We start from the raw sequence: 27806 nt of genomic DNA on the forward strand, positions 1-27806 counted from the left end.
GAGGCCTGGCCTGCTAGCTCTGTTGCCGGCCTCTTTTTCCCAAGTGCGTTTTTTGGAAATGAGACTGGTCTTCCCAGTGAGATTGGGGTATTTTTTTCAGTACAAAAAAAATCTCATTGTGAAGGAAGACAGTGCTGTGATTATTTCCAGACAGATGTGCAGATGGGACTTTTAGAAAGAACAGAAATGAGTTCTGGGGCCTGGAGGATTTCAGACTGCAGCTGAATGATTCCCTTAGCTGCAATTAAGGCTCAGTCTCTATGCCACCGAGGAAAAACTCTGAACACGCAAATTCCTCTGCTGGGGTCCGTTGACCACTGAAGGTGGTGAGGTGGGGCTGGGTCAATGCAGAGCTTCTTCCTGGCTAAGCTGGGGACATTTTTTGCCATGTAGCTAAAAAGGGCTCAAGCCGAGTTCTTGTTCGTTGGATGCACTTCAGTTTCAGCAACAAGATCTCATCTAGTCTCATCACAAAGTTTTCAAGATCCTAAGAGAGGAGAGATAGATGGTGAAATTCCGCAAATGGGGAAGGCTGTAAATGGAATAGCTGATTTGGTTCTGCTGCAGTTCGGGCAATAAGCGATGTGTAGAGTCAGGTTATTATGCATGGTTTGGAGAGAGTGGACAGGGAGAAGCTTTTCTCTCCAGGATCAGAAGAGCATGCCAAATATATTGGGTGCTGAGGAACACAGGCAGGACCGTGCTGCTGCAGTCGTCTTCCTTGTGGGCTTCCTAGAGGCACCTGGTTGGCCACTATGTGAACAGACTGCTGGACTTGATGGAACTTGGTCTGATCCAGCATGGCCGTTCTTATGTCATTTATATTACTTTTACACATCAAAGCAATCCTATGCGGTTAAAAAGCTTTCCTGGTGGATTCTGAAGTAAATTTGGAGTTTCAAGTCACCCTAACCCTGTGGAGTATACTTTGTGGACATTCGCTGGTCATAAAAATGAGCAACCAAGCAGAAGAAAGAGGTCCTCCAACCGGGGGAGGGGGGAGGACCTCCAAACAGAAGGCCAGCCACCACAATATGAGTCCTATGTAGAAAAATTATATACATAAAAATTATGCAATTTTATATTCTTCCCAAAAACCCACGGACACGTTTTTCCACCACCAGGCAGACCCATAGTTTCAGGTTTGGGTTTTATTTTGAGCAGGGAGATCTGGGATAATGCCGATTGCCACTTTGGGGTCAGGAAGGAATTCTCCAGGCCAGACTGGCCAGAGATCCTGGAGTTTTTTTGCCTTCCTCTGGGCATAGAGCAGAGGTCACTGGGGAAGTCGGTGGAGGGGGGAGAAGGTAGTTGTGAATTTCCTGTGTTGTGCAGGAGGTTGGATTAGATGACCCTTGTGATCAGTCCCAGCTCTGTTTCTAATCAAAGCAACCCAAATTTTGCTCATCTGCACCCATTTATGAGGATGAGCCCAATCAAGCATCCCTTAAGAATTAATTTATCCAAGTCAGGGTAGTAGAAGTTTAATGCATTGTTATTTAACCAGGTGTTGTTATTTACCTCCACGCCATGAAAAGCTTCAGCTGCCCATTTCTACTCATTAAGCCTCTATTAATGGGCCAGGACACATTTCTCCAGGCATGTTGGCAACCCTATCTGCCATTCTGCCTCATGCACCAGACTCAACGTGGCTGGCAATACACAATTAAAACACCTCCATAAAAACCACCATATGAATAAACCCTCTAAAAATCCAGTCTCAGCAAACAGATGTGGCTACAGCTGATGTGGAAGTCAGCACACGGAACCAGCCTAGTGTCTGGTAGCAGGGTATTTTACCACCTGGGTGCTGCCCCAGACAAAAACCCAGCACTCTGTACTGAGACTGTGCCAAAGGGTTCCATCCCCAGGGGCATGACTTTGTAAAGTTATTTTTTAATGAATATCTTTCCCCTTAAGAGATCTGTATTCCCCAAAGCCTCGGGACACAGGTGTGGATAAACCCATGCAGGAGAACAGGGTGGTGGAAGGGACAGCCCCACTGCAGGGGATGGACTCCAGCTCTGAATGCCACTTTACATTTTTTTTTAAACTCCATGCAGATAGAAAATCAGCACAGCAGGGGAAAAGCTTCTGAACACACACAAAGCTGCCTTCCTACTTAATCAGACCATTGGTCTACTTAATCAATAGGGTTGACAGCTCTGGGTTGACAAATACCTGGATATTTTGGGCAGGGACCTCACCGGATATAATGCAATAATGCCCACCCTCCAAAGCAGCAATTTTCTCTAGGGGAACTGATCTCTATTGTCTGGAGATTGGTTTTAATTCTTGGAGATCTCCAGGCTCTTCCTGGAGGCTGGCAACCCTATAATCCTCAAGGTCAGTGTCGTGTACTCCGACTGGCAGCGGCTCTCCAAGGTCTCAGGCAGAGAATGGCCTTTCACATCACCCACTACCTGGTGCCCTTAATCGGAGTTGCCGGGAATTGAACCTGGGACCTTCTGCATGTCAAGCAGATGATCTACCGCTGAGCCACTAGCCCCTCTCTCGGCGCTCCTTATGCTACTTTTCTATTTGCAGAGAGTTTCACACGGGGAACCCTGCTAACTCACAGAGATCTCCTCCACCTGCAACCTGAGGGTGCATTCTGTTCTACCATTCCATTCCCGACTCTTGCCTGCAGGCGGCAGTGTAGAGCAGGGGTGTCAAACATAAGGCCTGAGGGCCGGATCTGGCCCCTTGAGAGCTCTTATCTGGGCCGCCCAGATAAGCCACCCCACTCTCAATCTGGGCTGGTGAGGTGTGGCCTGGCACGACAAAGTGATATTTATGTAATATCAATTGAGTTCCACTGAATTAGGAAGAATTTTCTAACAGTTCAAGCGGTTCCTCAGTGGAACAGGCTTCCTCAGGAGGTGGTAAGTGCTCCTTCCCTGGAGGTTTTTAAGGTTAGATGGCCATCTGTCAGCAATGCTGATTCTATGACCTTAGGCAGATGATGAGAGGGAGGGCACCTTGGCCATCTTCTGGGCATGGAGCAGGGGTCACTGGGGTGGGGGGGAAGGTAGTTGTGAATGTCCTGCATTGTGCAGGGGGTTGGACTAAATGACCCTGGTGGTCCCTTCCAACTCTATGATTCTATGAGTTTGACACCCTTGGTGTAGAGATTCTGCACTCGAACTAATGCAATGTCAGAGGGGGCCCCTGGCGAAACAAACTGTTTTGAAGGGCATTCAGAACACTCACCAGGTCTGCCATCTGCCTGATCAAGCCCTCTTCCTGCAGAGACAGGGCTGCCATTTCATCCAGCTGTTCCTGACGGATCTGGATCACAACTTGCCTACTGGGGACATTTAAAAATACACACACACAAACATACACATATTAACAGGACTCACTCAGCTCCGCTTATCGCAACTGGTTTTAGCAGTCATGAGCTCTCAGATTTGCCAGCAGAGGACAACCGCCTGCCCCCCTTCCCCCATCTTCCAAGAGCTTTCCGCCCTGCCTGAACCAAGTTTTTCTGGCCAAGGGGGAAGAGGAGAAAAATAACCATACTGAACATTTGGAGCGGTGGACTCTAATCTGGAGAACCGGATTTGTTTCCCCACTCCTCCACATGAAGCCTGCTGGATGACCTTGGGCTAGACACAGTTCTCTTAGAGCTCTCTCAGCTCCACCTACTTCACAGGGTGTCTGTTGTGGAGAGGGGGAGGGACGGTGATTGTAAGCCGGTTTGAGTCTCCCTTAAGTGGTAGAGAAAGTCAGCACATAAAAACCACTCTTCTTCTTCTCTGGGGAATGGGTTCCCTGAAGAGGGAGCCCCTCCCCCATTTGGCAATCTTCAGGTGGCGCTGCACAGCCTGCCTGTTTGCCAGGGCTTGGGGGGGTTAATGAGGAGGAGGGAGAGATTTGCAGTTTGCTATTTTATTTTTGGGGGAGCTGCTATGGAAAGGGTGGTGGTGTGGGGCGGCCGGGTCCACCTGCTGACCTCATGCTTCCCAACACCAAATGCAGCTGCCACCCACTGTGAGGATCTACTGCCCTAAATAAAACCTGAGATTCAGATAACTCACCTTCCCAACACTTCCTTACACCAGAGTGAGCTTTCGGAAGCGTCATTCGGGGAGCTCTGGGGAGAGCCAACGTTCGTCCCTGAATCCTGTTCGGCTGCATCAGAAGATTTCTGAGCGAACACTTTCAAAGCGCTTTTGTCCTTAAAGAGCCCCGTTTCCTCACCGCTAAACGTCAGCTTGAACTGCTCTTGTGAACAGCCAAGCGCCAGTTTCAGAACTTCCAAGCTGGGCTGTGGCGGGAGGCCTTCTCCGGAGGGTTCCTGGTTCTCCGATGCCCTTGAGACAAACACCTTCTCTAGAGGGTCAATGTGCTTCAGCGGCGTCATAGGCTCGGAGCCATCTTTCCCACCCAAGTGGAATTGCCCTGGGCTGCTGAATGAGGCAATTGCGGTGGCTTCCATGCCGCCGGCAACCTCACCGACATGTAGATTGCCATGAAGCAAAGGGACCTCCTTCCCTTTCCGTGGGGAGAGGATCCCTGCCAGGCCTGCGTCTCCAGCAGAGAAGCCGCAAAAACAGCCCCGGAGCTCGCCCAAGGGTGACGCATCTCCCAAGGCAGAAGGAAGCTTTGGACTGCGATAAGACTGTGAAAGCTGCTGTGGCTTGGCTTGCGGAGAAAGAGTCTGGACAGCTCGTATCCTCCAGGGATCTGTTTCACACATGGGGGCTGGAGGAGCAGCTTTATTCCCAAGGAACAGCCCAGGATCCTCTTCCACTTGGGCTTTGGGGCTCAAGGAGTCTGTCCCCTCTCTCCCCTCCTCACGTTGAGTCTTTCCTGACTGCTGGTCTGGAGCATCTTCCTCTGCAGCATCTGCTCTCTCAGCATCAAGGAGCGACACGGTCAGCGGAGTCCTCGTTCCTGCAACAAGGCCCAATGAAAACGCCGGAGATCCAGAGAGGTCACAGACTTTTTGGAGCTCCTTTTCTAAATTTCCTGAACAGCCTTTGAAAGAGTCTTCCCCCCGGCCACGGGCGATACATCTTGCGGATCCCAGCGTGTGGGTAAAAGGCAAGATCTGAGTTGCCTTCTCTGAACCAGAGAAGCTTTCCCCAGGGCATCCTAGATCTAGATTGAGACCATGGAGCAGGTTTCGCCCAGCAAGAGGGTTTTTTGCGCCGCTTCTGTCGCCCTCAACACTGTCTTCTTGCAAGCAGTAAGGTTTCTCCGGCGTGTCATTCTGTAGAGGAGAATCGAGCATTGAGGCTTCTTCTGTGCTCCAGTCGGACTGGCTCTTAATGCTTTCCTCGCTGCTAACAGCCTCCTCTGCCCTCGGCAAGGACACCTCTTTACTCTCGAGCTCTGGCAGTTCAAAAAACAGCTCCTGCCCGAGCTGGATTTCACGCCCGTCAGTCCCGCACTCTCGGTGATGGAGGAAAAATGAATGCTGGTTGCCTTCCCCGCCCACTTCGGCCTTGGGCTTCCTCCGGCTGGGCCCGGGTGAGAAGGAGTCCTCGCTGAAATCGCTGTCATCCAGGTCCTCGAGCTGCATGGTCTCGTCTCGGCCTTGGGGGGAAGCAAGAGGCTGGTCGGGGGGCTCAGGCCGAACCCGGACCTCCTGTGGCCCGTACTGGCCCAGAAACCTCTCCAGCGGCTGGTAGCTCAGCTTCTCCTGCAGAATGGGCAGCTGCTGGAACTGCTGATGGTAAAGGCGGAGGTGCTGCTCACGGTCCTTCTGCTGCGGTGGGAAGCTCGTCCACGCTGCAGCGCACTGTTCGGCAAACACCCGCCTGCTGGTCAGAACACGGGCTGCCGGACAGTGGGCGTCCTCCAAGGAGAAATCGGCTCTGGAGATCAGCTGCTTGTGCACTGGTTGGATTTTCTGGCTCCTGACCCGCTGCCTGTCTCCTTGGCTGCCTTCCTTCGTGGTTTTTGGGGAGGAAGCCACCTGACCTACCCGGTCCTGCCCGAGGTGGCCGTCCTCCAAAAGTGGAACGAGGTCCTTGGTCGTCTTCTTGGCTGGAAGGCCCGCCCCTGAAGCGCCTTTCAGTGGGCTGGTGTGGCCGAGCCAAGCAACACCAGGATGCCCTTTGCGGGCCCTTCCTTTTGGGGTAGAAGAGAAAGGGGAGTTCGTCGGGTGGTACGGTGTAGGAGAAGTCTTCATCCTGGCAGAGGCTGGGGCCACCAAAGGAGATGGCAAGCCCAGTTTCACCTTTTTCGGCGAGGACCTTTCCCCAGCTTGCGCACACAGGGAACTCTGGATGCGCTTTGGAGACATGCTTCCTGTTGTCCGGCGCCTATTCACGACAGGGACACAACATCTCATCCCCTTCTTCAGCTCTTTCACCCTGAGTACGAAAAGCCAGGTGTTAGGAAAAGATATGCTGTGAGATACCATTCGACTCGTGTAAGCACCATGCCAAATGCCACCAAGTTTGTATTTCCAAAAACCCATCACATCCACGATCTTATTCCAAAATCTTAATTTCCTTCTCTTGTCCCCATAGTCAGCGTTACGCCTAGAACAACCCTTCCCCTGCTCAGGACCACCAGTATTTTAACCAGCCAGCTAAAGTCAAGTGTGCTGTCCAGCCCAAACCAACTTATGGAGATCCCATGAGCTTCCACCTCGTGGGGTTTTCATCGCAACAGAGGAAGAAAAAGAAGAAGAGTTGGTTTTTACATGCCAACTTTCTCTACCACTTAAGGGAGACTCAAACAAGCTTACAATCACCTTCCCCTCCCATCCCCACTACAGACCCCTGTGAGGTAGGTGAGGCTGAGATGGCTCTAAGAGAGCTGTGACTAGCCCAAGGTCACCCAGCTAGCTTCACGTGGAGCAGTGGGGAAACAAATACAGTTCACCAGATTAGCGTCCGCTGCTCATGTGGAGGAATGGGGAATCAAACCCGGTTCCCCAGATCAGAGTCCACCGCTCCAAACCATCGCTCTTAACCACTACACCACGCTGGAGCAGAGGTGGTCTGCCATCGCCTGCCTCTGTATAACAGCCCTTGTCTTCCATGGGGGTCTCCCATCCAAGCACCAACCGTGCTTAGCTTTCGAGCTCTGACAAGATCAAGCTAATAACCCTGATGATTCAGGGTTATTAGGGCTAAGCAAACAAAACAAGAGTCACACAGAGAAATGTCCAGGCTGTTTTTGTTCACAGCCCTGGCCAGGGCCTTTGTCTCTAGAACCATCTTCATTATCCATTTCGCTAGCGCTGCCAAGGAGAGTCGTGCCATTTACCCAACTTGCTATCCCCATCCGTGCGGAATGGGTCATTTCCCATTTTGAAGAGGGGAGAAACCAATTTTCTCTGACGTGGGACAAGACTGTCCCTGATCCCAGGCCACCTTCCCCAGGCCCAAAAGGAGAGCGTACTCCAGGCATTGTGCACCAATCCCCGCTCGGTTCAGAACATCCTCTGGGCAGGCTCCTGCCTCTCACCTGTCGGCGTAGCGCAATGTGTTTAGGGTGTGCTCCGTAGCAACGTGACTGGGCGAGACGTTAGCGATCATGCATGTCTTGGAGTTGCCAATGAAAGAATCCTTTAAGACCTTGAAGGAGGAAGGTGTGATTTACGATCTTTAGTACCTATTTTTGTAAACTGTCCTTACCCTCCCTGTGCACTTAGAAAGAGGCAGGGCAGAAACAGAACTAGCAAAATAAAATAAGAAAGTTAAAAATTGTAGACAGCCCAGTGTTGCACTGCGTTAGCCCCGACCTGGCCTTGACAGGAGTCAGGCATCCCGGACTCCCCCAAGCTCCCCCGCACAAAGGAACTTGCACTGTTTCCTTGGGAAACTAACTCAGCCAGCTGATCAATCTTCACAATCTGGAAGATATTCTTGAACTCCCACCCGGCTACATCATATATTACAGTTCTGCAAGGGCTTGCAACAGTCTTGGGAGTTCTCAAACTCCTAACAAAACTTCGGCTCCCAGGGGATATATGGATCCGCTCACTTCTTGCCTTCCTCCCACTCTCCCTGCAATAATTAATGCGATGCCACCTCTTCCTAGCAGCCACGGGGCCCATCTGGCACCTGCCCAGACTGATATTGACCTGTTTTGTTTTGTTTTTTACCTGAGTCAACTTGCTTTGCCTGAAGGGTGTGTGAGCGTGTTCCTGATCCAGGGCGCGGATGCATTCCTTAAGCTACAGTGAAAAACAGACGACAGGACAGAGGTTATGGACTGAAAAATTCTACCCTGATTTTTGGCTGAACAGCCACAAAGGGAGGGGGGGGGGAACCAAAGTGTGTGTAAAGTGCTGTTAAGTCACAGCTGACTCATGATGGCCCGGTAGATAGGGTTGCCAGCTCTGGGGTGCAAAATATCTGGACATTTTGGGGGTGGAGTCTGAGGAGGGTGGGGTTTGGAGAGGGGACAGACTTTAATGCCATAGAGTCCAATTGCTAAAGCGGCTATTTTCTCCAGGGAAACTGATTTCTATCACCTGGAGATCAGTTGTAATAGTGGGAGATCTCCAGCCACCACCTGGAGGTTGGCAACCATACCTGTAGGGTTTTCAAGGTAAGATGTTCAGAGGTGGTTTGCCATTACCTGCCTCTGCGTCACGACCCGGACTTCCTTGGTGGCCTCCCATCCAAGTACTAGCCATGGCCAACCCTGCTTAGCTTCCAAAATCTGACAAGACTGGGCTAGCCTGGGCCATCTAGGTCAGGGCAATTTTTTTAAAAAAAACACAAGATCAACCAAATCACATTATATGTAAAAAACCAAAAAACACCAGGAAATATCAGAAAACACAATCAAATACAAAGCAGAAGGAACTGAGAAAAAAATCCCTGCTCAGTGCCCATGGACAGAGGATGGTTTCAACCACACTTTTAAGATGCTCCCACCAGCTTCATTGGGCCTTAAAGTGCTTAACTTTGGCCTCAGCCTTTTTAATGGAAAGAAAAACACACAGGTCTCCAGACTGAGGTTCTTCTTCAAGGCACAGAGCTCCCATCCAAGCCAGGGACTATCCCACTGGCCGACAAATCAGCGTCTCAGAAAAGTACACCCAACATAAGATTTCAGAACTCACAGCCAGAAGACTTTGATTTATTTCGGCTCCTTCCATTTTTGTCTGTCTATCAGAGTCTCTGGCATCAGCTGCTCTCTCGCTGCCCGCCAGATCGATAAACGATATCCTACAAAACCAATGATTATGATGTTGTTATTGTGGTTATTGCCATCGTCTTTCAATGTGCCCATTCTCCGATGAGTTCAGAGTGGGTGTTTGGCTATACAAATGACCTGTGAGGGGTCTGCATTGCCAAGAAGAGGAAGAGTTGGATTTTATATGCCGACTTTCTCTACCACTTAAGGGAGAATCAAACCGGCTTACAATCACCTTCCCATCCCCTCCCTACAACAGACACCCTGTGAGGTAGGTGTGGCCGAGAGCTCTAAGAGAACAGTGACTAGCCCAAGGTCACCCAGCCAGCTTCATGTGTAAGAGTGGGGAAACCAACCCAGTTCACCAGATTAGCATCCGCCGCTCATGTGGAGGAGTGGGGAATCAAACCCGGTTCTCCAGATCAACCGCTCCAAACCACCGCTCTTAACCACTACACCATGCTGGCTCCAGCGGCTGCGTCATGTGAAGGGGTGCTGAGCTCTGTGGTGCGTCAGAGGGAATTATGAAGGTCCCACCGCCTCGCCCAAAGTTCCTCAAAACACTCACCTCCCAAACACTCGGTTTGCCACGTCTTTAATCTGGATCTGGATAATGGCATGTGAACGAGAGGAATCTGAATTGACTCCGGTGGCCCCTGTGCTGCGCTCTTTCCCTCCTTTCAAGATCACCTAGAAAGAGAGCAAAGTTTAAAAGGGGCATTTTATACACACCCAACTTACTAAGGACATTGGGTGTGCAAGATGGAACGAGAGCATGGCTGGAAAGGACAGCGCCCCTCATGAACTTTCCCTGTTTGCAAAGCTGCCAAACACACATGAACACGTAAAGCTGCTTAGTTCTGAATCAGACCTTGGGTCCATCAAAGTCAGTTCTGTCCATTCAGACTGTAAACGGCTCTCCAGTGTCCCAGGAGGAGGTCTTTCACATCACCTACTGCCTGGTCCTTTTAACTGGAGATACCGGGGACTGAACTTGACAAAGTTTGGAAGCTAAGCAGGGTCAGCCCTGCTTAGTACTTGGATGGGAGGTCATCAAGGAAGTCCAGGGTTGCTATGCAGAGGCAGGCAGTGGCAAGCCACCTCTGAGCATCTCTTGCCCTCAAAACCTTAAGGTTTTGCCATAAGTTGGCTGCTACTTGACTGCATTTACTATTATTATTATTAGACAGACAGATAAAACCACTTCCTCCACATCTTCTCTGATTAAAACCTCAGGGCAAGGCTTCTCATCTATGTTTTCTCTAAAGCCTTTGTGAGCACTTCAGGAAAACTGTAATACTGACCATAAACCAGCAGGGCTGCTGACCAGCTTGCCGGGGAAGAATTCCCGAGGGATCCAATATCTGATGCCGTAGTCCCCCCTCCCCGAGCACAGAGCAAAATCCAGCTGCTCAGTTTCTCCAAAGAAATGTTATATGAATTTTAACCCAATTTTATTTTGTCAGAATTTCAATAAGCAGCGCGATGGTTATTTTTAGCTCTTTAGCTCTCTCCTTCCCTTCTTTTTCTATTTAAAAAAGCTGCACTCTATACCTATTTTTTTCTGCTTAACTACTTGTTGCTTTACCAGATATCAGGTGGTGGGTGACTAATTGCTGAAAAAAACCCTTGGGTTTGAATCCAAAGTTTTACCATCATCGAGCCAAAACACTCATCAACGTAATACCAAGTGATAGATTTTGAAAGCCAACTACCTGCTTTATACCCATCACCACTACAAGGTCATCGTTTGTGTAGGCCAGCTGTAAAAGTCCTTCAAAACTTGTTCAGGTGCAATAAATACACAGTGCAAACGAACAAGCAAATGAACAAGCAAATTGTCTTTTGTCAGGGCCAGACACGAACTAAACAGTTTCTCCCCCCTCCCACCATGTTCTAATCATGCTGAAGGGTTCTGTCAGCCAGAAGCTAAAGAGGCACACGAACCAGCACACCACCGAGACTGCAACCCAAAGAACATTTTCCTGGGAGTAAGCCTCGTTGCCTAAAATGGAATGTACTTCTGAGACAACCTGCTTAAGATCTTTTAGAATCTGGTAGCCACCACCTGGTTTTGAATGTTTTTCTGTTTTGCTTCCTGGAATTTTCAATACTTTTATTTGGCCACTTAAAGATTTCTCCTGCTTATATATATCATCATTATTATGTTTGTTGTAATTTGTAGGATGGAGTTTTAAAACAAATTAAAAAAAATATTATCCCAAAAATATATTATCCCCAAATCCCAAAGAGCAACCTTGCATGAGTGACTGAGCACAGAATTAAGCATAGTCCTTGGGATGAGGCTGACCAAGTGTGGCTCCTTGGATGTTACTGGGCTGTAGAGCTAGATTCGAGTCCAGTAGCACCGTAGACACCAACAACATTTTTTGGGGCACGACCTTTCGAACATCAAAGCTCGCTTCGTCAGATACAAATATCGGATGAAGGGAGCTCTGACTCTCGGAAGCTCAAACCCCGAAAATCTTGTTGGTCTGTAGGGTGCTACTAGACTTGAAACAAACGTTTCAAATATTCACTGGCCAAGAGGACTAATCTCTGCTCCCCCTCCATGCGCCAAGGGCTAATGACAGAGCAGAACAGCTTCTCCCACATTTCTGCCATTTAAAGATTTTTTTAAATTACCTTTGGGGGGGGAAACAGAGTCAGTTACAAAATGGCAAGAGCAAGACAGAAGCCAAATGGGTTAAAATGGGATAGTCTCCACCACACTGAGACACCAACAGCAGGTCTACAGACAAACCCTTATAAGATTTACTTCATTTAGTTAACTGGCAATTTTGATCACAGGATAATGAGTTAGCATGCTCTGCAATCCCCTCTTAATGCATCAAAAACCCTCCCGAGATAAAAAGGATCACCCTGCTAGTCAAAGTTACCTCCAGAAGCAGGTTGACTGTATCCACGTGGACCTCCCGCAGCCCAACTATTTGTACGACATGTTTACCGTCTTCCCTGGCAAAAAGCCTGCAGAGGAAACATTCAATTAGCAAGGAGAAGGACTTGTGTGCTTCGTAACCAATACCTGCTGCTTCCCTATTGAGGAGGAGAGTTAACCCGGGAGACACACAGAGCCCCAATACAGGGATCTCTGTGTACGCTCGAGAGTCCAGTTGGCAGCCACGGATCTGCCACTGCAATGCCCTTGGAAGCCAACAGTGAGATAGCTCCAGCTGGGCTCGAGGTCTGTGGCCAGTGGCTGCCAACCATCCGTCAGAAGTTAGTTTATTGTATTTATCTGAATGCACAGTACACTGCAATAAGGTACCCAAAAGGTAAGGAATCAACATGAAATCATGGGCTAATATTGATACAAGTGATTTTGTGAATAATATGTAATAAATGTAATACAAACACAAAATTAATATAAACAACTGTTCTAGCCTCTATATATCTGTGCTGAACATGCCAAATAAACATAAAAACACAAAATTACAACAGTGTGACAATACACCCAAACAATATCACAGCTCAGACCATACGTGTTTAGGCTGTGAAGCCTTCTTCAGTGGTCCGAATAATGCAGTTCTATGCCATTTTGAAAGCACATGAATGTATAAGAAAATTGCAATCCTTAGGCTGACTAAGCTGACATTTGTAAATTATAAAGTCTAAAATTTGTTTTATGTATATTTCATCCAGAGTTGCCTTCATAATCTTAGGCTCCTATAGAAGTATTCCTTTCACAATACTGTCATCAAGATATATTGAGAAAATGGCAAACTACTTCTGTTAGTCTTTTGCCTTGAAAACCCTACTGGGTTGCCGTAAGTCGGCTGCGACTTGAGGGCACTTTACACACACCCTGCATTCTAAATTCTTTTGTATAGCTGAAATTTCTCAGGGTGGATGGAATCCTCATTTCATTTCACACTCAAAAGTTCAGGGGCAGAACACATTCGCTGAATATATCAGCTTGGACAATCAGCAGTGGAGGAGAAATTAATTATGTTGGTATTTAAATTGTCATCTGCTGGCTTCAGAGAATAATCCAGAGAGATGATGGAGTGTTTGCAGTTCCCCCTCCCCACAGGGCTCCTCCCAGTCACTTTCTCTGTACGATATCGCTAAGCAGTTCCTTTAGCACGTAGCCGCCTCACTCAAGTCTCAGGTCACCTTGCTGAGAAACGGGAAATGTGACTGAAACACATATCAGCCTCGTGCAGAGAATGTTAAGAAGTGCTTGCCAAAATGGTCAAAAAGGAAGGGGTGGGTGGGCTTTTGATAACTATATACCTGGCCTGGAGTAAGGTTTATGAGGGGCCGTTACTAAGAAGGGGATGGGGGAAAGCATAGGCCAAGTTCATCTCAAAAACAGTCAGAAAGTCCCATTGCTATAGCCGTAGCTCCATACCCAACCTGTTGCCTTTGTGGTCACATCTGAAAGGCTACAGAGTTATCTCCCCAGAGGCCAGGTTTAGCTTCAGGGCTTTGAGTTGCAGATCCCTATCATATACACCTGGCATGCTGCATGCAAGATGGGTACCTGATGAATACCATGAAATAGTGCACTGAACTCATACGATAGTGCTTTGGATGCTGGCCAGCATGTGTGTCTTTTCCCCATTGTGTGTTCCTGTACTTATTTACTTCACTTACAGCCCTTCCTTCCAAATGGGGGCTCCAAGCCGTTTAAGACATTGTTCTCCTCTCCTTAGGGTTGCCAGGTGGGTGGTTTCAGCAGGCAATTGTCTGCCAATCCACCCAGCTGCTCAAAAGCGGGGATCGCACATGCGTGTGACGCGATCACATCACTTCCAGGTTTACCCCCAGAAGCGCAGCATCACTGTGGCCGCTTTAGCACTCAAACCCCCAAAATGCAATCGCCCCAGCCCCACCCCCTAAAACCTCCCGCTGATGGAGAGGGGGGACCTAAGGTAACCCTACCTCTTCTCCATTTTATCATTACAACAGGGACAATAATCTGTCCCCTTCGGCTGCCATCTTCCACTAGTAGGTGAAAATTTCTTTGTTTTGTTCGGCATCCCCTCAATAATCCTGTCATGGGCTACCATATGCGAACAGGATTTTGATATGAAAGCATGTCCCATTAGGCTTCATGAGGGCACAAATATGTTATAGAAATGATGTCATTTCATAGACTGGAACACCTGTGACTGCATTAAGCTCAAGGCTAGTAACTTGCTTGACTGCATTAAGCTCAAGGCTAGTAACTTGCTATTAAAATCATTTCATATCATTAAAGGTCACAGCTGCAGGGATGCCGATTAAGCAAAACATACAGCTGGACAAAGATAGACAAGGTCACATCCATTAACTTACAAATGTCAGTCAAGTGTACAGTACCGTTTATAACTGAATAGCCTATTGAACTACTGACTGAACTAGCTATGGTTTATTTAAAGAATGCCTTAGCTAAGGGATGCTGGAAGTAAAAGATGACTGAACCAGCCCATCTACAAGATAAATGGCTCTGAAAAGGTATAGAGATCTCTCTCTGACTACAGGTTAGAGAGGTTCCTGATGGTCTGAACATGCTGACCTATGGACTTCCTCCATCTACCAAGAGATGTAAAAGCCTTGGCAGCCTAGTCCTTGCATGGATTAGGAAACTGATTATTGCGTGAATCATTTATTCTTGTCTGTTTCTGGAGAACTCTTACAAAGAGAGTTATTATGCCACACAGTCTGTCTCTCTGAAGACTGATTGTCTGGAACAACTGCCTGTACAGATGCTTTATCTTGATGAAGGCTCTTATGCTCTAAGGACTATAAGGGTATGGATCTTATGCTCTACGGACTATAAGGGTATGGATCTTACCATGTTTGAATATGGTGACATTGAGAGTTCATTTGTTCTAACAAGACTAATGTCTTCTCATAAGGTCTATGCTTTATATAGACTTCCTAGTTCTGACAGACAAGATGTAAATGCAGCTTCTCTAAGAAGCCCACTAACAGAGCATATTCCAGGGGTTTCTCTACACAGGGAGAGAGCACTGAATATACTCTGCAGTCAGTTCTAAGACTAAGGTCTCACACAGAACTGTCTGACATACACATGCATACATGAACATGCATCACAGCCAACAATGGCTAACACATAGAATTACTCTAATTGAAATACATATAATTGGAAATACATGGATGGAGATCCATGGAGCCTTAAGCTCTTAAACTGAGCTATATTCAATACTCTCTAAAGATTGGCACTGCCAGAGAGATTGTAGAATAGAGTTTATACTCTACACATAAGCTTTACACATAGCTTCAAATACTGATTAATTACAGTATAGTTAAACCATCAAAGTGGCTCTTAGCTATACAGCAATGCTTACATCAAATGCATGCTTAGAAATGGCTTTCACATAGCCTTTTTATAATTTGAACATGGGCTTCAAACCCATAAACCTCAAACATATACTCTATGGTTTCATGCCTTCAGTCACAAATAGACTGATGTTAAGAGCTATAGAACCAGCTCTAACATGAAACTATGGAACCAAAGAGATCTCTCTTTGAAATAACTGATAATACCTGAAGGAAATCTAACTATTCTAAATGAACTTATAGACTCCTTACAGAAACCCTGCAATGACATAACTGGGTAAAGTATGTCTTATATTTACATAAAATGAAGTAGAATACTTATTCAATGCACTAACCATTATTTTACAAGATTTCTGTAAACTGTATTATTTCTTGAATGAAATATATACTTGAGAAACTCTCATATAGAGTCATAGAGATTATTGATATTACTAATATTGCTTGCATACATAAAATGACATTATTGTTCCTGTTGAACTAACTAATATAGTTTTTATTTCTGTAACTGTTTACATGCATATACTTTATGTGAAATAAATAGTATTTTTATTCAAATATTCTTTTCATATTTTTACTGGAACAATTAAATAGAAAGTCTATCTCACGAGAGATGGAAAGTGTTGATCCCTGCTTAGTGGGTAACGGGCTGTATAGATACAGATCCCTTTTTAGGAAGAGGTCAATTCTAGGAGCTGGGCTACCTTAACGGCACGGACCGCGACAATCCCTCCTTCCTAACCAATGTTCTAATTGTTGTTGTGATGTTCTGTATGTATTTTAACTCTGTTTTTAATTGTTTTAATGATGGGTGTTTGGTTTTTTTCTGATTTTAATGGTTTTCAAATGTATTTTTATCATTTATGTTTTAGATTGTTAGCAGACTAGGGGGCACTTGTGAGGGGAGAAAGTCAGGATACAAAAGTTGTAAACAAACAAATAAGCCGGTCAGTTAGATTAATCTGAGTGTGTGTGCCTGACCCAAGGTCACCAAGCAAGAAAGATTTGAACCTGGTTCTCCCAGATACTAGTCCAACATTCTAATGAGCACATGCACATACACATGCACCTATTCCAGATGATGGTGTTCTAAGCAACTTTACTTCTGCGTGGCTCCATCTGATTTACAGTCCCTGTGGCAAAAGCTGCATTCCTGTATGTAAGTACCTCTTCCTTCCATTTAGCAGGTCGTAAAGCTGCCCACAGTAGATCTCATAAAAGCTAATCCAGACATGAAGGTCTTTTCCAGACTGGGATGTTTCTAAGTGCCGGAAGATATCTTTAGCCGCCAGGGCATAGAGCCCTGGGTTTTGGTGCGTGCCAATCATCGTGTAGGTCTTGCCTGCCCCCGTCTGTCCATAAGCGAAGCAAGTGGCGTTGCCGCTGTAACACAAGAAAGACAATTAGATTAGAAGTCCCCACCCCCCAAAACAGCAATCTTCTTGTAAAACCTTAACGTTCAGATAATGTGCCTACCCACCAACAAAAGTCTCTGAGATGATGGAGACAACTTACTGGAGGGCTAGATTTGAGTCCACGTATCTGACTCTCGACAGCTCATACCCTGAAAATCTAAGATGCTCCTGGACTAGCTCTTCCACTGTAGACCAGCATGGCCACCCTCTGAAATTCTCTTGCTGATGGGTGTCATGAAGCTGAGAGGGCACCTGCAAGAAGCTTTTTCATGTATTGCTGCGGTTTCTCCTAGCTGAACGGACACATCTCCAAGGGACGGCATCACCTTTTGCAATTTTCCATACACCCTGTGGCATGTTCTGGGTTGGATCCCACAGACCTGATCCGCTAACGGCAGCACTTCCTCTTGGCTCAAGGCATGTTGCTCTGTGGCAAGAGGCAGTTCTGACCTCAGGGGAAGCATCGTTCTTGGAACAGATCCATGGGATCCAACCCACAGAAGGCAACAAGGCACAGGGAAGGAGGTTAGTCATAAAAGTGAGCTGATACAGAGTCAGGGGTAGAGAATCCTCACAAACATTTGTTGCTGCACTTCTTTAGTTGACGATGGGTAGCCGTGTTAGTCTGCCACTAGCAATAGAAAAGAGCCAAGAGTCCAGTAGCACCTCAAAGACTAACAAAATCTCTGGAAGGGTAGGAGCTTTGTGTGCCACAGCTCACTTCTTCAGATATAGCTAGAATGTGATTCCACCTATCCTTAAGTAGAGACAAATGAATTAGACACGCAATGGCAACGTTGGCTAAGGGGGGCCTTATCTATTATTCGTTTAAAAATCTCATCAGGGCACAAACCAGCTTTTTCTGGCTGCCCACCTCTGGGTTTCAGCCCAGCAACCCATTGCTCTCCATCTAGATTTCTCCACCAAACCACATAACTCCTGTGTCTGCCTGTCCTGCACCTTCCAGCAGAATGTTCAAAAGTGCTAACCATGTTTTCCCACCCCCTTCCTTTAAACATTTTTGTGGCGCTGTCTTCTTTCCTGTAAATGTCTGTTGTACATAACACGCAGTAGTATGGAAAACACAGGTGGGAAGGGACCCGCATCCATGAGATGCTCGAAGTGAGATTTCTACTTGCAACGCGGCCAAACTGACCTCTACCTCTGTTACAACAGCAGTGGCCCCAATCCAGGGATTCTTAAACACAACATCGCTACGTGTTTGCTGTTGTATCCCAACATCCCACCTGTCATGCAGATGATCAGTGTTTTTTTTTTTTTTATATATAAATTTTATTGGGTTTTATGATAGAAATTTTCCATTGCATTAAACAACATCTATACCAGTATCGAATTTCAATTCTAACCTAAAGTTGTTATAATTCCATATCATATAATAAAAAAGAGAAAAGAAAAAAGAAAAAAAAAAAAAGAAATGGAAAATTTTTTGACTTCCCCATCACCTCTATCTGCCTCTTAATAAAAAGTTCATCCCGTCATAGGTAATCTAATCTTGATAAAATATCAATACCATATATAAAAAACCATAATCTGTTAGTAAATATAATTATGCTTATTCAATATAAAAAAAAATCAAAAATAATCCTCTGGATCAGATTAGAAAATATTCTTCCATTCTTCCCAATTTTAACTCATATTCACAATAATGCATCCACGCCCCCCATTCCCCCAAAAACCGAACGTCATTTTCTTCATTTAGAATAGCTGTGAGTTTTGCCATTTCTGCCACTTCAAACATTTTAACAATCCAGTCTTTTTTCTCTGGAGTTTCTAGCCCTTTCCATTTCGCTGCATAAAGCAGTCTCGCAGCTGTTGTGGCATAAATCAAAAAGGTTCTTTGTGTTGCTAAGTCGTCTGGAATCATACTCAATAACATCATTTCTGGTGTTTTGGATATATTCTTTTGTAGTATTAATCTCAGTTCGTTATAAATCATGTCCCAGAAGTCTTTGGCTTTGTCACAGGTCCACCACATGTGATAAAAGGAACCAATTTCTTTGTTACATTTCCAACAAGTAGGGGACATCGTTTTATAAATCTTTGCAATTTTCTTGGGTGTTAGATACCATCTATACATCATTTTATAGATGTTTTCTCGCACTGACTGTGCTTTTATTCCTTTTAAATCTTTAGACCATAATCTTTCCCATTTATTTAAAACAATATCATGTCCCACATTTTGAGCCCAATCGATCATAGTTGGTTTAATCGTGTCCTGCTCACAGTATATTGTTAAAAGGAGATTATACATTTTAGAAATCAGCTTTGTATTATTGTCTAGTAGAATCCTTTGAAAAGGAGATTTTTCTTTAGAGAAACCTTTTTTTGCATCTTGTACAAAAACTGATTTGATTTGGTAATATTGAAGCCATTGTAAATCATCCTTAAGAAATTGAAAGTCTTTTAGTGAGCATTTCTTTCCTTCCCAATTAATTAGATCTTGATAAGTAATAAATTTGTCTGGTCTAAGTGGGCGCAAAGTTAGCATTTCTTGGGGCGATATCCACATCGGTGTTTCTGGTTCCAAAATGTGTTTATATCTCATCCAAATACGAAGTAGAGAGGACCTGATTATATGATTACGGAATGTTGCTTGTAATTTAATTTTATCATACCACAAATAACCATGCCATCCACTTAAGTTATTATAACCTTCCAAGTCTAGCAAACGTACATTTGACAAATTCATCCAGTCTTTTAGCCATACTAAAGCTACCGCTTCAGCATAGAGTTGAAAATTAGGCAGTGCTAAACCTCCTCTAGTTTTTAGATCCACCAAGTATTTATAAGCAGTCCTTGGTTTTTTTCCTTGCCAGATGAAGTTTGAAATGTCTTTCCTCCAAGTTTCAAAATATTTTGTTTGTGATATTATTGGTAAATTTTGGAATAAGAAGAGCATCCTCGGTAAGACATTCATTTGGATCGTTGAGATACGTCCCATTAATGACAATTTTTTGTTTGACCATATAATCATATCAGTTTTAATCTTACCCCATAACTTGAGGTAATTGTTGGTTAACAGATCTTTATTCTTTGCAGTGATCCAAATTCCCAGGTATTTAACTTTGTTAGCTTTCTCCCAGCCAGTATATGATATAAATTCCTGTTGTTGTATTTCCGATAAATTTTTAAATATTATCTTTGTTTTTTCTTGATTCACTTTAAAGCCTGATACTTTTCCAAAATCATCCAAAGTCTCCTGAAGTATATTCATTGATGCAGATGATCAGTGTTGGTCACCTAATTTCTTTCTGGCCTTATCTATTATTCTTAAGCCAGTTATTCCATGTCGCTCCAGATCATTGTGAGTTGTCTAATTGTATACATGGAGAGCCATTTAAATGGCGAGATATATACCTAAAATCGTCTTAACTCTCTGCAGCCAAAGGGCTCTTGCTGCACCTTAAAGACAAACAGATTTATCAAATCAGAAATTTTCATGAGGTAGAGTCCACTTCGGCAGCTGCATGAAGCAAATTCTGAGCCAGCAGACATGCGCAAAACAAATTGTGAACGGTGGGTTAAATAGCTGTGAAATGCAAAAGTTATTTATGATGCTTCTTTACAAAGAAGTATTCAAGGTAAACATAGGGACCATTCCCAGTTAAGAAATCTAGCTCCTGTGATGGGATAATATGCAAGAGTTTATGCTTAGTTTGCATGAAAGCAAAACCAAGGAAGAAGTGGGAACATAAAACAAGCAATGTGCAAACACCACCAAGACTTTACTGTAAGCAAAAAGCACAAGATGAGACCCTACCCGTTGAAAATGTGCTGAATGAGAGGATGAGCCGTCTTCATGTACACATCCTGATTGGAACACACCTCCCCAAAGACCTCGTCAAAGTAGAACACATGCTGGAAAAGCAAAAGGGACATTTTGCGTGAGAAGGAATTTCCCCCCTTTCATCTGCCCTGGTCGCAAAACATACAGCCTGGAGTATGGGGTCCCCCTTTAAAACGAAGAGACACCTGAATGTTTAGACCAGGGGTCAACTACGGGGTGACCTTGGGCACCGTGGTGACTGCCGACACCTTTCCTGGTGCCTGTCAAGTGTTTTCAGAAAGTTAAGATTTAAGATAAAAAAAAATACTAAGTTAATAATTAATTAGCACTCTATATTATTACATATTGCTTATATCTATGGTTACTATTGAGAGAATATGGCTTGTTTCCTTCTATATCGATTGTAGTATTCTCAACTTTTATTATGGTCTGTTTATATTCTGTTTATATTATTATAAAATAATTTTAGGGTTGCCAGGTCCCTCTTTGCTACCGGCGGGAGGTTTTTGGGGCGGAGCCTGGGACAGCAGGGTTTAGGGAGGGACTTCAATGCCATAGAGTCCAATTGCCAAAGCGGCCATTTTCTCCAGGTGAACTGATCTCTGTCGGCTGGAGATAAGTTGTAACAGCATAAGAACATAGGAAAGGCCCTGCTGGATCAGCCCAGGGCCCATCAAGTCCAGCAGTCTGTTCACACAGTGGCCAACTAGGTGCCTCTAGAAAGCCACAAACAAGACAACTGCAGCAGCACTATCCTGCCTGTGTTCCACAGCACGATTATCTCCAGCTAGTACCTGGAGGTTGGCAACCCTACAGGTGGGGCTTTTGTCCAGCAAGACCTCTGACAGGCCACTGGAAATCTGTTGAAGAGTTACTATTAGAGTTATGCATAATCTCACTCACTAACATTCTGTGGTTGGCTCCACCTCCTGCGGCAGCCAATTTATAGTTGGCTCCACCTCCTGTAGCAGCCATTTTGTGATTTCCCCCACCACCCTATGTCAGAATCCCAAAGTTCAAAGTGAAACAGAAAAAGGGTTACACAGTAACAAATTATAAGAACAAAGAGGCAACAACCAACGGTGTAATGGGCACAAAGAAATAAATTGCATGACCAACAAAATATCTCTGCCTACGTATGTAGACAGATATATTTTGTATTCACTTCTGGTAATATACAATTATATATATTGTTTCTCTGCACTCTCCCTTCCTCGGTTTTGATTTTTGTTGCAGTTGTTCCTTTTGTGTTCAATACTTTCTATTACACCAATACAACCCTAGCATGGAAGGATGGTGAAGAACTCTCTCGAGGCCTTACTTTGGCACAGAATTCTCAGCCCAACAGAAAATATGCTTCCAAGTCAGCATGGAAGAGCTGAACCGCAGCACAGACTTCAATCAAACAGAGCAAAGCCCGCTGAAATGCTGGTTGGTATTCTGGGCAGTTGTTCTCATTCCTTAGACTACGGGGGCCGTTCTACAGCAGGCTTCCTTTCCTGCTGCTGTCGATCAGGATGGGAATTTGATCTTGGGCAGCAGAAGAGACCTGGGGCAAAGAAGGAAAGTCTGCTGGCTAGAAAAATCATTTATCTTTGACAGGAGGAAAAACGTCAGGAGGGATGAGTGAAGGAGGGGATGGAGTGCATTGAACACTAAGATGGAGCCGCTGCCCTGAAGGGCTGCAGGATCCTTGCCTTCTAGAACTGTGGAAGCTGGTAAAAGGGGATTTCACTAGGGAGGTAGCCCAGCCTTCGCTCAGTGCTTAAGCCTCAGGCAAGAACCAAAACATGTTCTCTTTTGAGAGAGAGAGAAAGTACACGCAGAGTAGGAGAAACTAGAATTTAATATTTTGAAATACAAGTTTGACTTTTAGTGCAACTCATGTCCAGTCCATTTACAGACCAGTATTAAATATTTCCTGGATGGCCCAGGCTAGCCTGATTTCATCAACCGTGGTTAGTACTTGGACAGGAGACAGCCAAGGAGGTCCGGGGTCATTACACTGAGGCAGGCAATGGCAAACCACCTCTGAAGTTTGCTTTTTATATGTTCAGGTTTGTAGGTTATTCCTTTGATTATTATTTTTCCACAAAGACAGATTGGAAATTCTGGAAGGAGTAAAGAGGAGTAGAAACAGCTACTTCGTTACTGTGACGTAAAGTCTATTTCATCTCTTATTTGACTGTACTCTAAGTGGATAAGCTTGACATATACCACATTAAGAATTTAACATGCAAATCAGGAGATTTTAGGAGCTCAAAACACAAAAACACACACAAACAACCTGCAAAATGTACTGGGTGAGGTCAACTGCCTCCTTTTTCTCATGAAGCAGGAGAGTTTCTTTATCTTCCACTGTAATGATGTTCACTTCTCCGCGCCGTTCCTCCCTTAAGCCCAGTGGACGTTTTCTCACGCACACCCGGATCTTGTCTGTCTCAGTCCAGGGCATTTCTTTCTCAGAGGTATTAGGCCTGCAAAATAAGGTTTCAGACACCCAGGCACATGGCAATACAAACCATTCAGCGTATTAAAGCAAATGAAATGCATGCACAATGCATTCCCTAAAATAGTACTTGGGGTCACTGGCCGTAAAATATAATCCTCCTTCTTCTACCCCCCCTCACCATAGACGCAGGAAAGAACTGCTTTGACACCCGTCTTCAATGTAAAGGAATGCAAATGAACAGTTATTACCTGACACAAGAATGCGGCACTCCGTAGTTATAGCCAGAAATATGAGCGACTCTTTGTACAATGGGGGCTTCGGTATCCCCTAACAGAGGGGCAATATCGTTAGACAAACTCATAGTTGGAAAGTCTAGCTTGCATTCTGTCCAAGTGGGGGGCGCATTCGTAATGTCCTTCTGGGGTCTTTTGTACTCCGAGTCATGCCCCAGCACCATGGCTAAGCCATCTTTATCTTTCTTTGCAAAGCAACTGGACAGTGCACACAACCCAGTTTCCGGGTCTTCTCCATCTCTTTTGTCGGAGACGAAATCAAAGTGCAGTTGCCTACGAGGGCCAGGTCGGGTAACCTGAGGTTGGAGGCATACGGCGCCCATCTGAAACAGCTGCTTGTTTTTTTCCGCCGCTTCCTCTTCCATCTGCAAGACTTTGATTATTTTAACGAGCTGAAAGAGGTGCTTGCGGTCCTTCATGTTATGCACCCCCAGTTTGGCATAATCTTTTATGGAGACCTTGGCAAGTTCGTCAATCTTCTGGAAGCCAAGGGCGGTGAAATTGGGATAATATTTGTCAAGTTCTGCCTCACAAAGGCATTCATAGAGACATGAGCTCATCTTTGATTGGAGGCAGGCTAAAACATAAACACAACACAAAAGGTTTCTGTATGGAAGTCATGACCAACAAAGGAAACACTCATGCACTGCGACCACAAACCTCCCATTTCATGCCAATGGTCTGACTGGAAATCCTGTACAAGTCCCGCAGCAATTGGGGTGGGTGGGTCATGCAATAGTACTTGGAGGACTAAGAGAGCCATCCTAAGCCAGTCTACTCAGAAGGAAGTCCCACATTAGTCAATGGGGCTTACTCCCAGGAAAGGGTCCTTAGGACTGCAGCCAGTCTTAGATAACCCCAAGCTAGCCTGATCTTGCCAGATCTCTGAAGCTAAGCAGAGTCAGCCCTGGATGGGAGTCCTCCAAGGAATACTAACGTCACTATGCAGAGGCAGGCAATGGCAAACCACCTCTGAACACCTCTCACCTTGAAAATCCTAAGGGGTCGCCATAAGTCAGCTGTGACTTGATGGTACATTTACATATCTCTGTAAAGGTATCCCCTGTCGAAGCACCGGGTCATTACTGACCCATGGGGTGACATCACATCCCGACATTTACTAGGCAGACTATGTTTACGGTGTGGTTTGCCGTTGCCTTCCCCAGTCATCTACACTTTACCCCTAGCAGGCTGGGTACTCATTTCACTGACCTTGGCTGAATCAACCTTGAGCCGGCTACCTGAAACCGACTTCCGTCGGGATCAAACTCAGGTCGTGAGCAGAGCTTTTGAGAGCAGTACTGCAGCTTACCACTCTGCCCCACTGGGCTCTACATTTATATCTGTAAACAGTCTAAAGACCATCGAAACAAAATCCCACGTTGCTTTGTCTGTCAATATAATTTAATACAAAGTGAAAACACAAAACAGCAGTTAGTATCTATATAGCAGTTTTTCCGTTTCCTTTAAATTATTCACTTAGTGTCTCCCAGCAATCCATACACCAACCCAGTAAGGTAGGGACCATGTTATCATCATCATATTGTATGCCGGGGCTACAGGTGGTAGCTTCCGAAGTTTCCCAGTGAGAACTTACTTCTGCCAGTCAATGTAAGACACTTCTATGCATGCCACATATTCGGAATACAAGCTTCCACTGGTTCAGAAAGGAAACCGATTAAAGTTTTAATCATAGATTCAGACTTTCTTTTCTCCAATCAGTGACTATTGGGCTACACATTTCTACCTTCTTTCAGAAGTCCCCCCTCCAAAACACCTCAAGGTGCTGAAGTGGGTAAATTGAACTCTTTCATCAATCAATCAGTTGGTGAAAAGTCAGACCATTAGTCAGGGGGAAAGCTGACAGTAGACAGTTAAGGTACACAGAGAAGTTTGTTCTAGGACAGGACACACAATCACTTACTTGCATCTGCTGCCGTCTGATTCTTGCAAGCCTATACAACTAAAGTTTCACACTGCACCAGCACAGAGTACCACACTAGCTGCAGAAAGGAGTGCCTAAATTTAGACGTGCCTCTTCCTGGCCAACCATGTGTCCCAAATGCTCCCCATGGTTAATTATCAAAAGACTATGGAAGGGATATCGATATGCAACAAAGGCAAAGGGGCTGTTTGAAAGTATTAATAGATAAAAGGTTCTGCTCCAATCTCAAGCATACTCCTGGGACTGTTGTAATCAAGTACATTTACTCCAAAGGAGAAATATGTGGGTGGCTACACACACACATTTTTTCCAAGTCTGCATTTCCTTTGTATTTATGTGCAACACATGAGAGCTCAATTCTCAAATACATATTGACTGTGACACACTTCAAATTTATTTGAAGTCACTGATGCTTTCCTCTTTAGGTTTCATTAAAGACAATGCAGGAATCACAGTTACAAATTAATTTGACAGCTAAAAAATGCCTAGACTTACAGCTGATTCTTTCTTGTAGAGAGGAATTAAATAAATGGTTCATACAGTCTTTCCTGGCAAATTACACGATCAGCAACCTTGTGCTTAAGAAAACAAGCTTCCTGAAAGAAAATGTCTTTAGCGGAATCCACTACAAACATACTGCCCTGACCTGGGTGGCCCAAGCTGGCCTGATCTCTTCTGATCTCAGAAGCTAAGCAGGGTCGGCCCTGGCTTGTACTTGGATGGGAGACCACCAAGGAAGTCCAAGGTTGCTAGGCAGAGGCAGGCAATGGCAAACCACCTGTTTTTCTCTTCCCTGACCTCGATGGCCCAGGTTACCCTGATCTCAGAAGCTAAGCAGGGTCAGTCCTGGCAAGTACTTGGATGGGAGACCACCAGGGAAGTCCAAAGTTGCTGTGTAGAGGCAGGCAATGGTAAACCACCTCTGTTCATGTCTTGACTTGACCTGGATGACCCAGGCTAGCCCAACCTGGTCAGAACTCAGAAGCTAAGCATTGTTGGCCCTGGTTAGTACGGTACTTGGATGGGAGACCACCAAGGAAGTTCAACGTTGCTAGACAGAGGCAGGCAATGGCCAACCAAGCAAACCGTCTCTGAACTTCTCTTGCCTTGAAAACCCTACGGGATAGCCATTTGGTTGTGTCTTGACAGCACTTTCCATCACCACTATATGGCAACATAACAATAGAACTTCTGTCTAATATTACCCTAAACACCTGGGATATTAGAGCAACTGAAAAGTGTACATGAGGATGAATAAAGAGATAGGAAAAGGAGTTTTTTCCCCCTTTTTTAAAAGGAGAAAATGATACCCATGAGGGTGAAGTTACTGCAGGCTCCGCAATATATTTTAACAACTTACAAGGCAGAATCACATGCTAAATGGGGTTTTTTTAAACAAAGAGGAGCAGAGAGAACTTTCTTATGATTTTTAGTCTGAATTTAAGAGAGGAAGGCCAGGAGAAGAGAGGGAATTCACCAAATCCTATGCACACATACCAGGGACTGCAGTTCCACTCTCCCCAACACAACCCTATTACATTCTTAGAAGTCAGGCTGCATGGCTAACACCATCGGCTGCAGTAGTCAGTGCGGGAACCCAGCACATGACAGATCCAAGTGCTACCATCTCCACGGGGAGACCACCCAAAATGCTCCTCCTATCCTGATGGCAGTGCCATCAGGCAGCTGTAACATCTGTATGCAGCTTAATTTGTGCACCAACTTATTTGCATGGAAGAGGATCCGTGCCAACATCCACCAGGAACATGTGGAGGATTAATTGTGAGTCATGAACTGAGCCAGGTTGATTTAAAATGCAAATCACTTTTAAACTGCAGTACGCTTCCCAAAGAAACCAGTTGTTCTTAATCCGGTTGGGATTGCTGGTTTGTGCACAAAGATTTTTCAAGAAGATGTAGTAAAATATTTCTAGCCATCTTTCAATCCCACTTGGCAGCCAATGTATACACAAATCACTCAGAATTGCCTTGCAGCCCCACAGGTTCCCTTCTCTGTTAAGGACACATTATCACACACAAATTGGTCATTTTTCAAAAGTAAATAATCCAATCACACCTATTTAAAAAACTCTCCCTAGATGCTAAAATGAATAAACTGAGGCTATTGTACTTTGATCACATTATGAGAAGACAAGGCTCACTGGAAAGGCTCACTGAAAAAGACAATAACGCTAGGAAAATTGGAAGGCAGAAGGAAAAGAGGAAGACCCAACATGAGATGGACTGACTCAAGCAAGGAAACCACAGCCCTCGGTCTGCAAGACCTGAGCAAGGCTGTCAATGATAGGATGTTTTGGAGGTCATTTATTCATAGGGCCGCCATGTGCTGGAAGCAACGATGGCACTTAACACATACACAAATATTTTGCCTTTCTTTCTAATGGTATTAAACAAAGAAGACTTGGCTCTCTCTAGAAGTTAGGAAAACCTACATTCCTGTTGTCGGT

General features: G+C 45.2%; 1 protein-coding gene across 1 annotated transcript; it reads right to left on the reverse strand.

Moving 5' to 3' along the window:
- Window positions 1-364: 364 nt before the first annotated feature.
- KIF24 (kinesin family member 24) lies at window positions 365-23954 on the reverse strand. Its single transcript, XM_056849089.1, has 12 exons — window positions 23350-23954; window positions 22937-23126; window positions 20623-20720; window positions 16594-16809; window positions 12018-12105; window positions 9686-9807; window positions 9044-9149; window positions 8075-8146; window positions 7435-7544; window positions 4044-6329; window positions 3214-3307; window positions 365-487 (listed from the first exon to the last, which is right to left on the reverse strand). The coding sequence occupies exons 1-12, from the start codon at window positions 23952-23954 to the stop codon at window positions 365-367; spliced, it is 4110 nt and encodes a 1369-aa protein (XP_056705067.1).
- Between the last annotated feature and the right edge of the window lie 3852 nt (window positions 23955-27806).

The sequence above is a fragment of the Euleptes europaea genome, chromosome 4 (genome assembly GCF_029931775.1).
Source record: "Euleptes europaea isolate rEulEur1 chromosome 4, rEulEur1.hap1, whole genome shotgun sequence".
Taxonomy (NCBI): Eukaryota; Metazoa; Chordata; class Lepidosauria; order Squamata; family Sphaerodactylidae; genus Euleptes; species Euleptes europaea.

Excerpts from the sequence above, each read along its gene's own strand:
- KIF24 (XM_056849089.1), bottom strand. The coding sequence starts at position 23,954 with ATGAGCTCATGTCTCTATGAATGCCTTTGTGAGGCAGAACTTGACAAA. Across the intron at positions 23,127-23,349 it reads GTGCCGCATTCTTGTGTCAG|GCCTAATACCTCTGAGAAAG; the intron begins GTAATAACTGTT and ends CTTATTTTGCAG. Across the intron at positions 3,308-4,043 it reads TGTAAGGAAGTGTTGGGAAG|GCAAGTTGTGATCCAGATCC; the intron begins GTGAGTTATCTG and ends TGTCCCCAGTAG.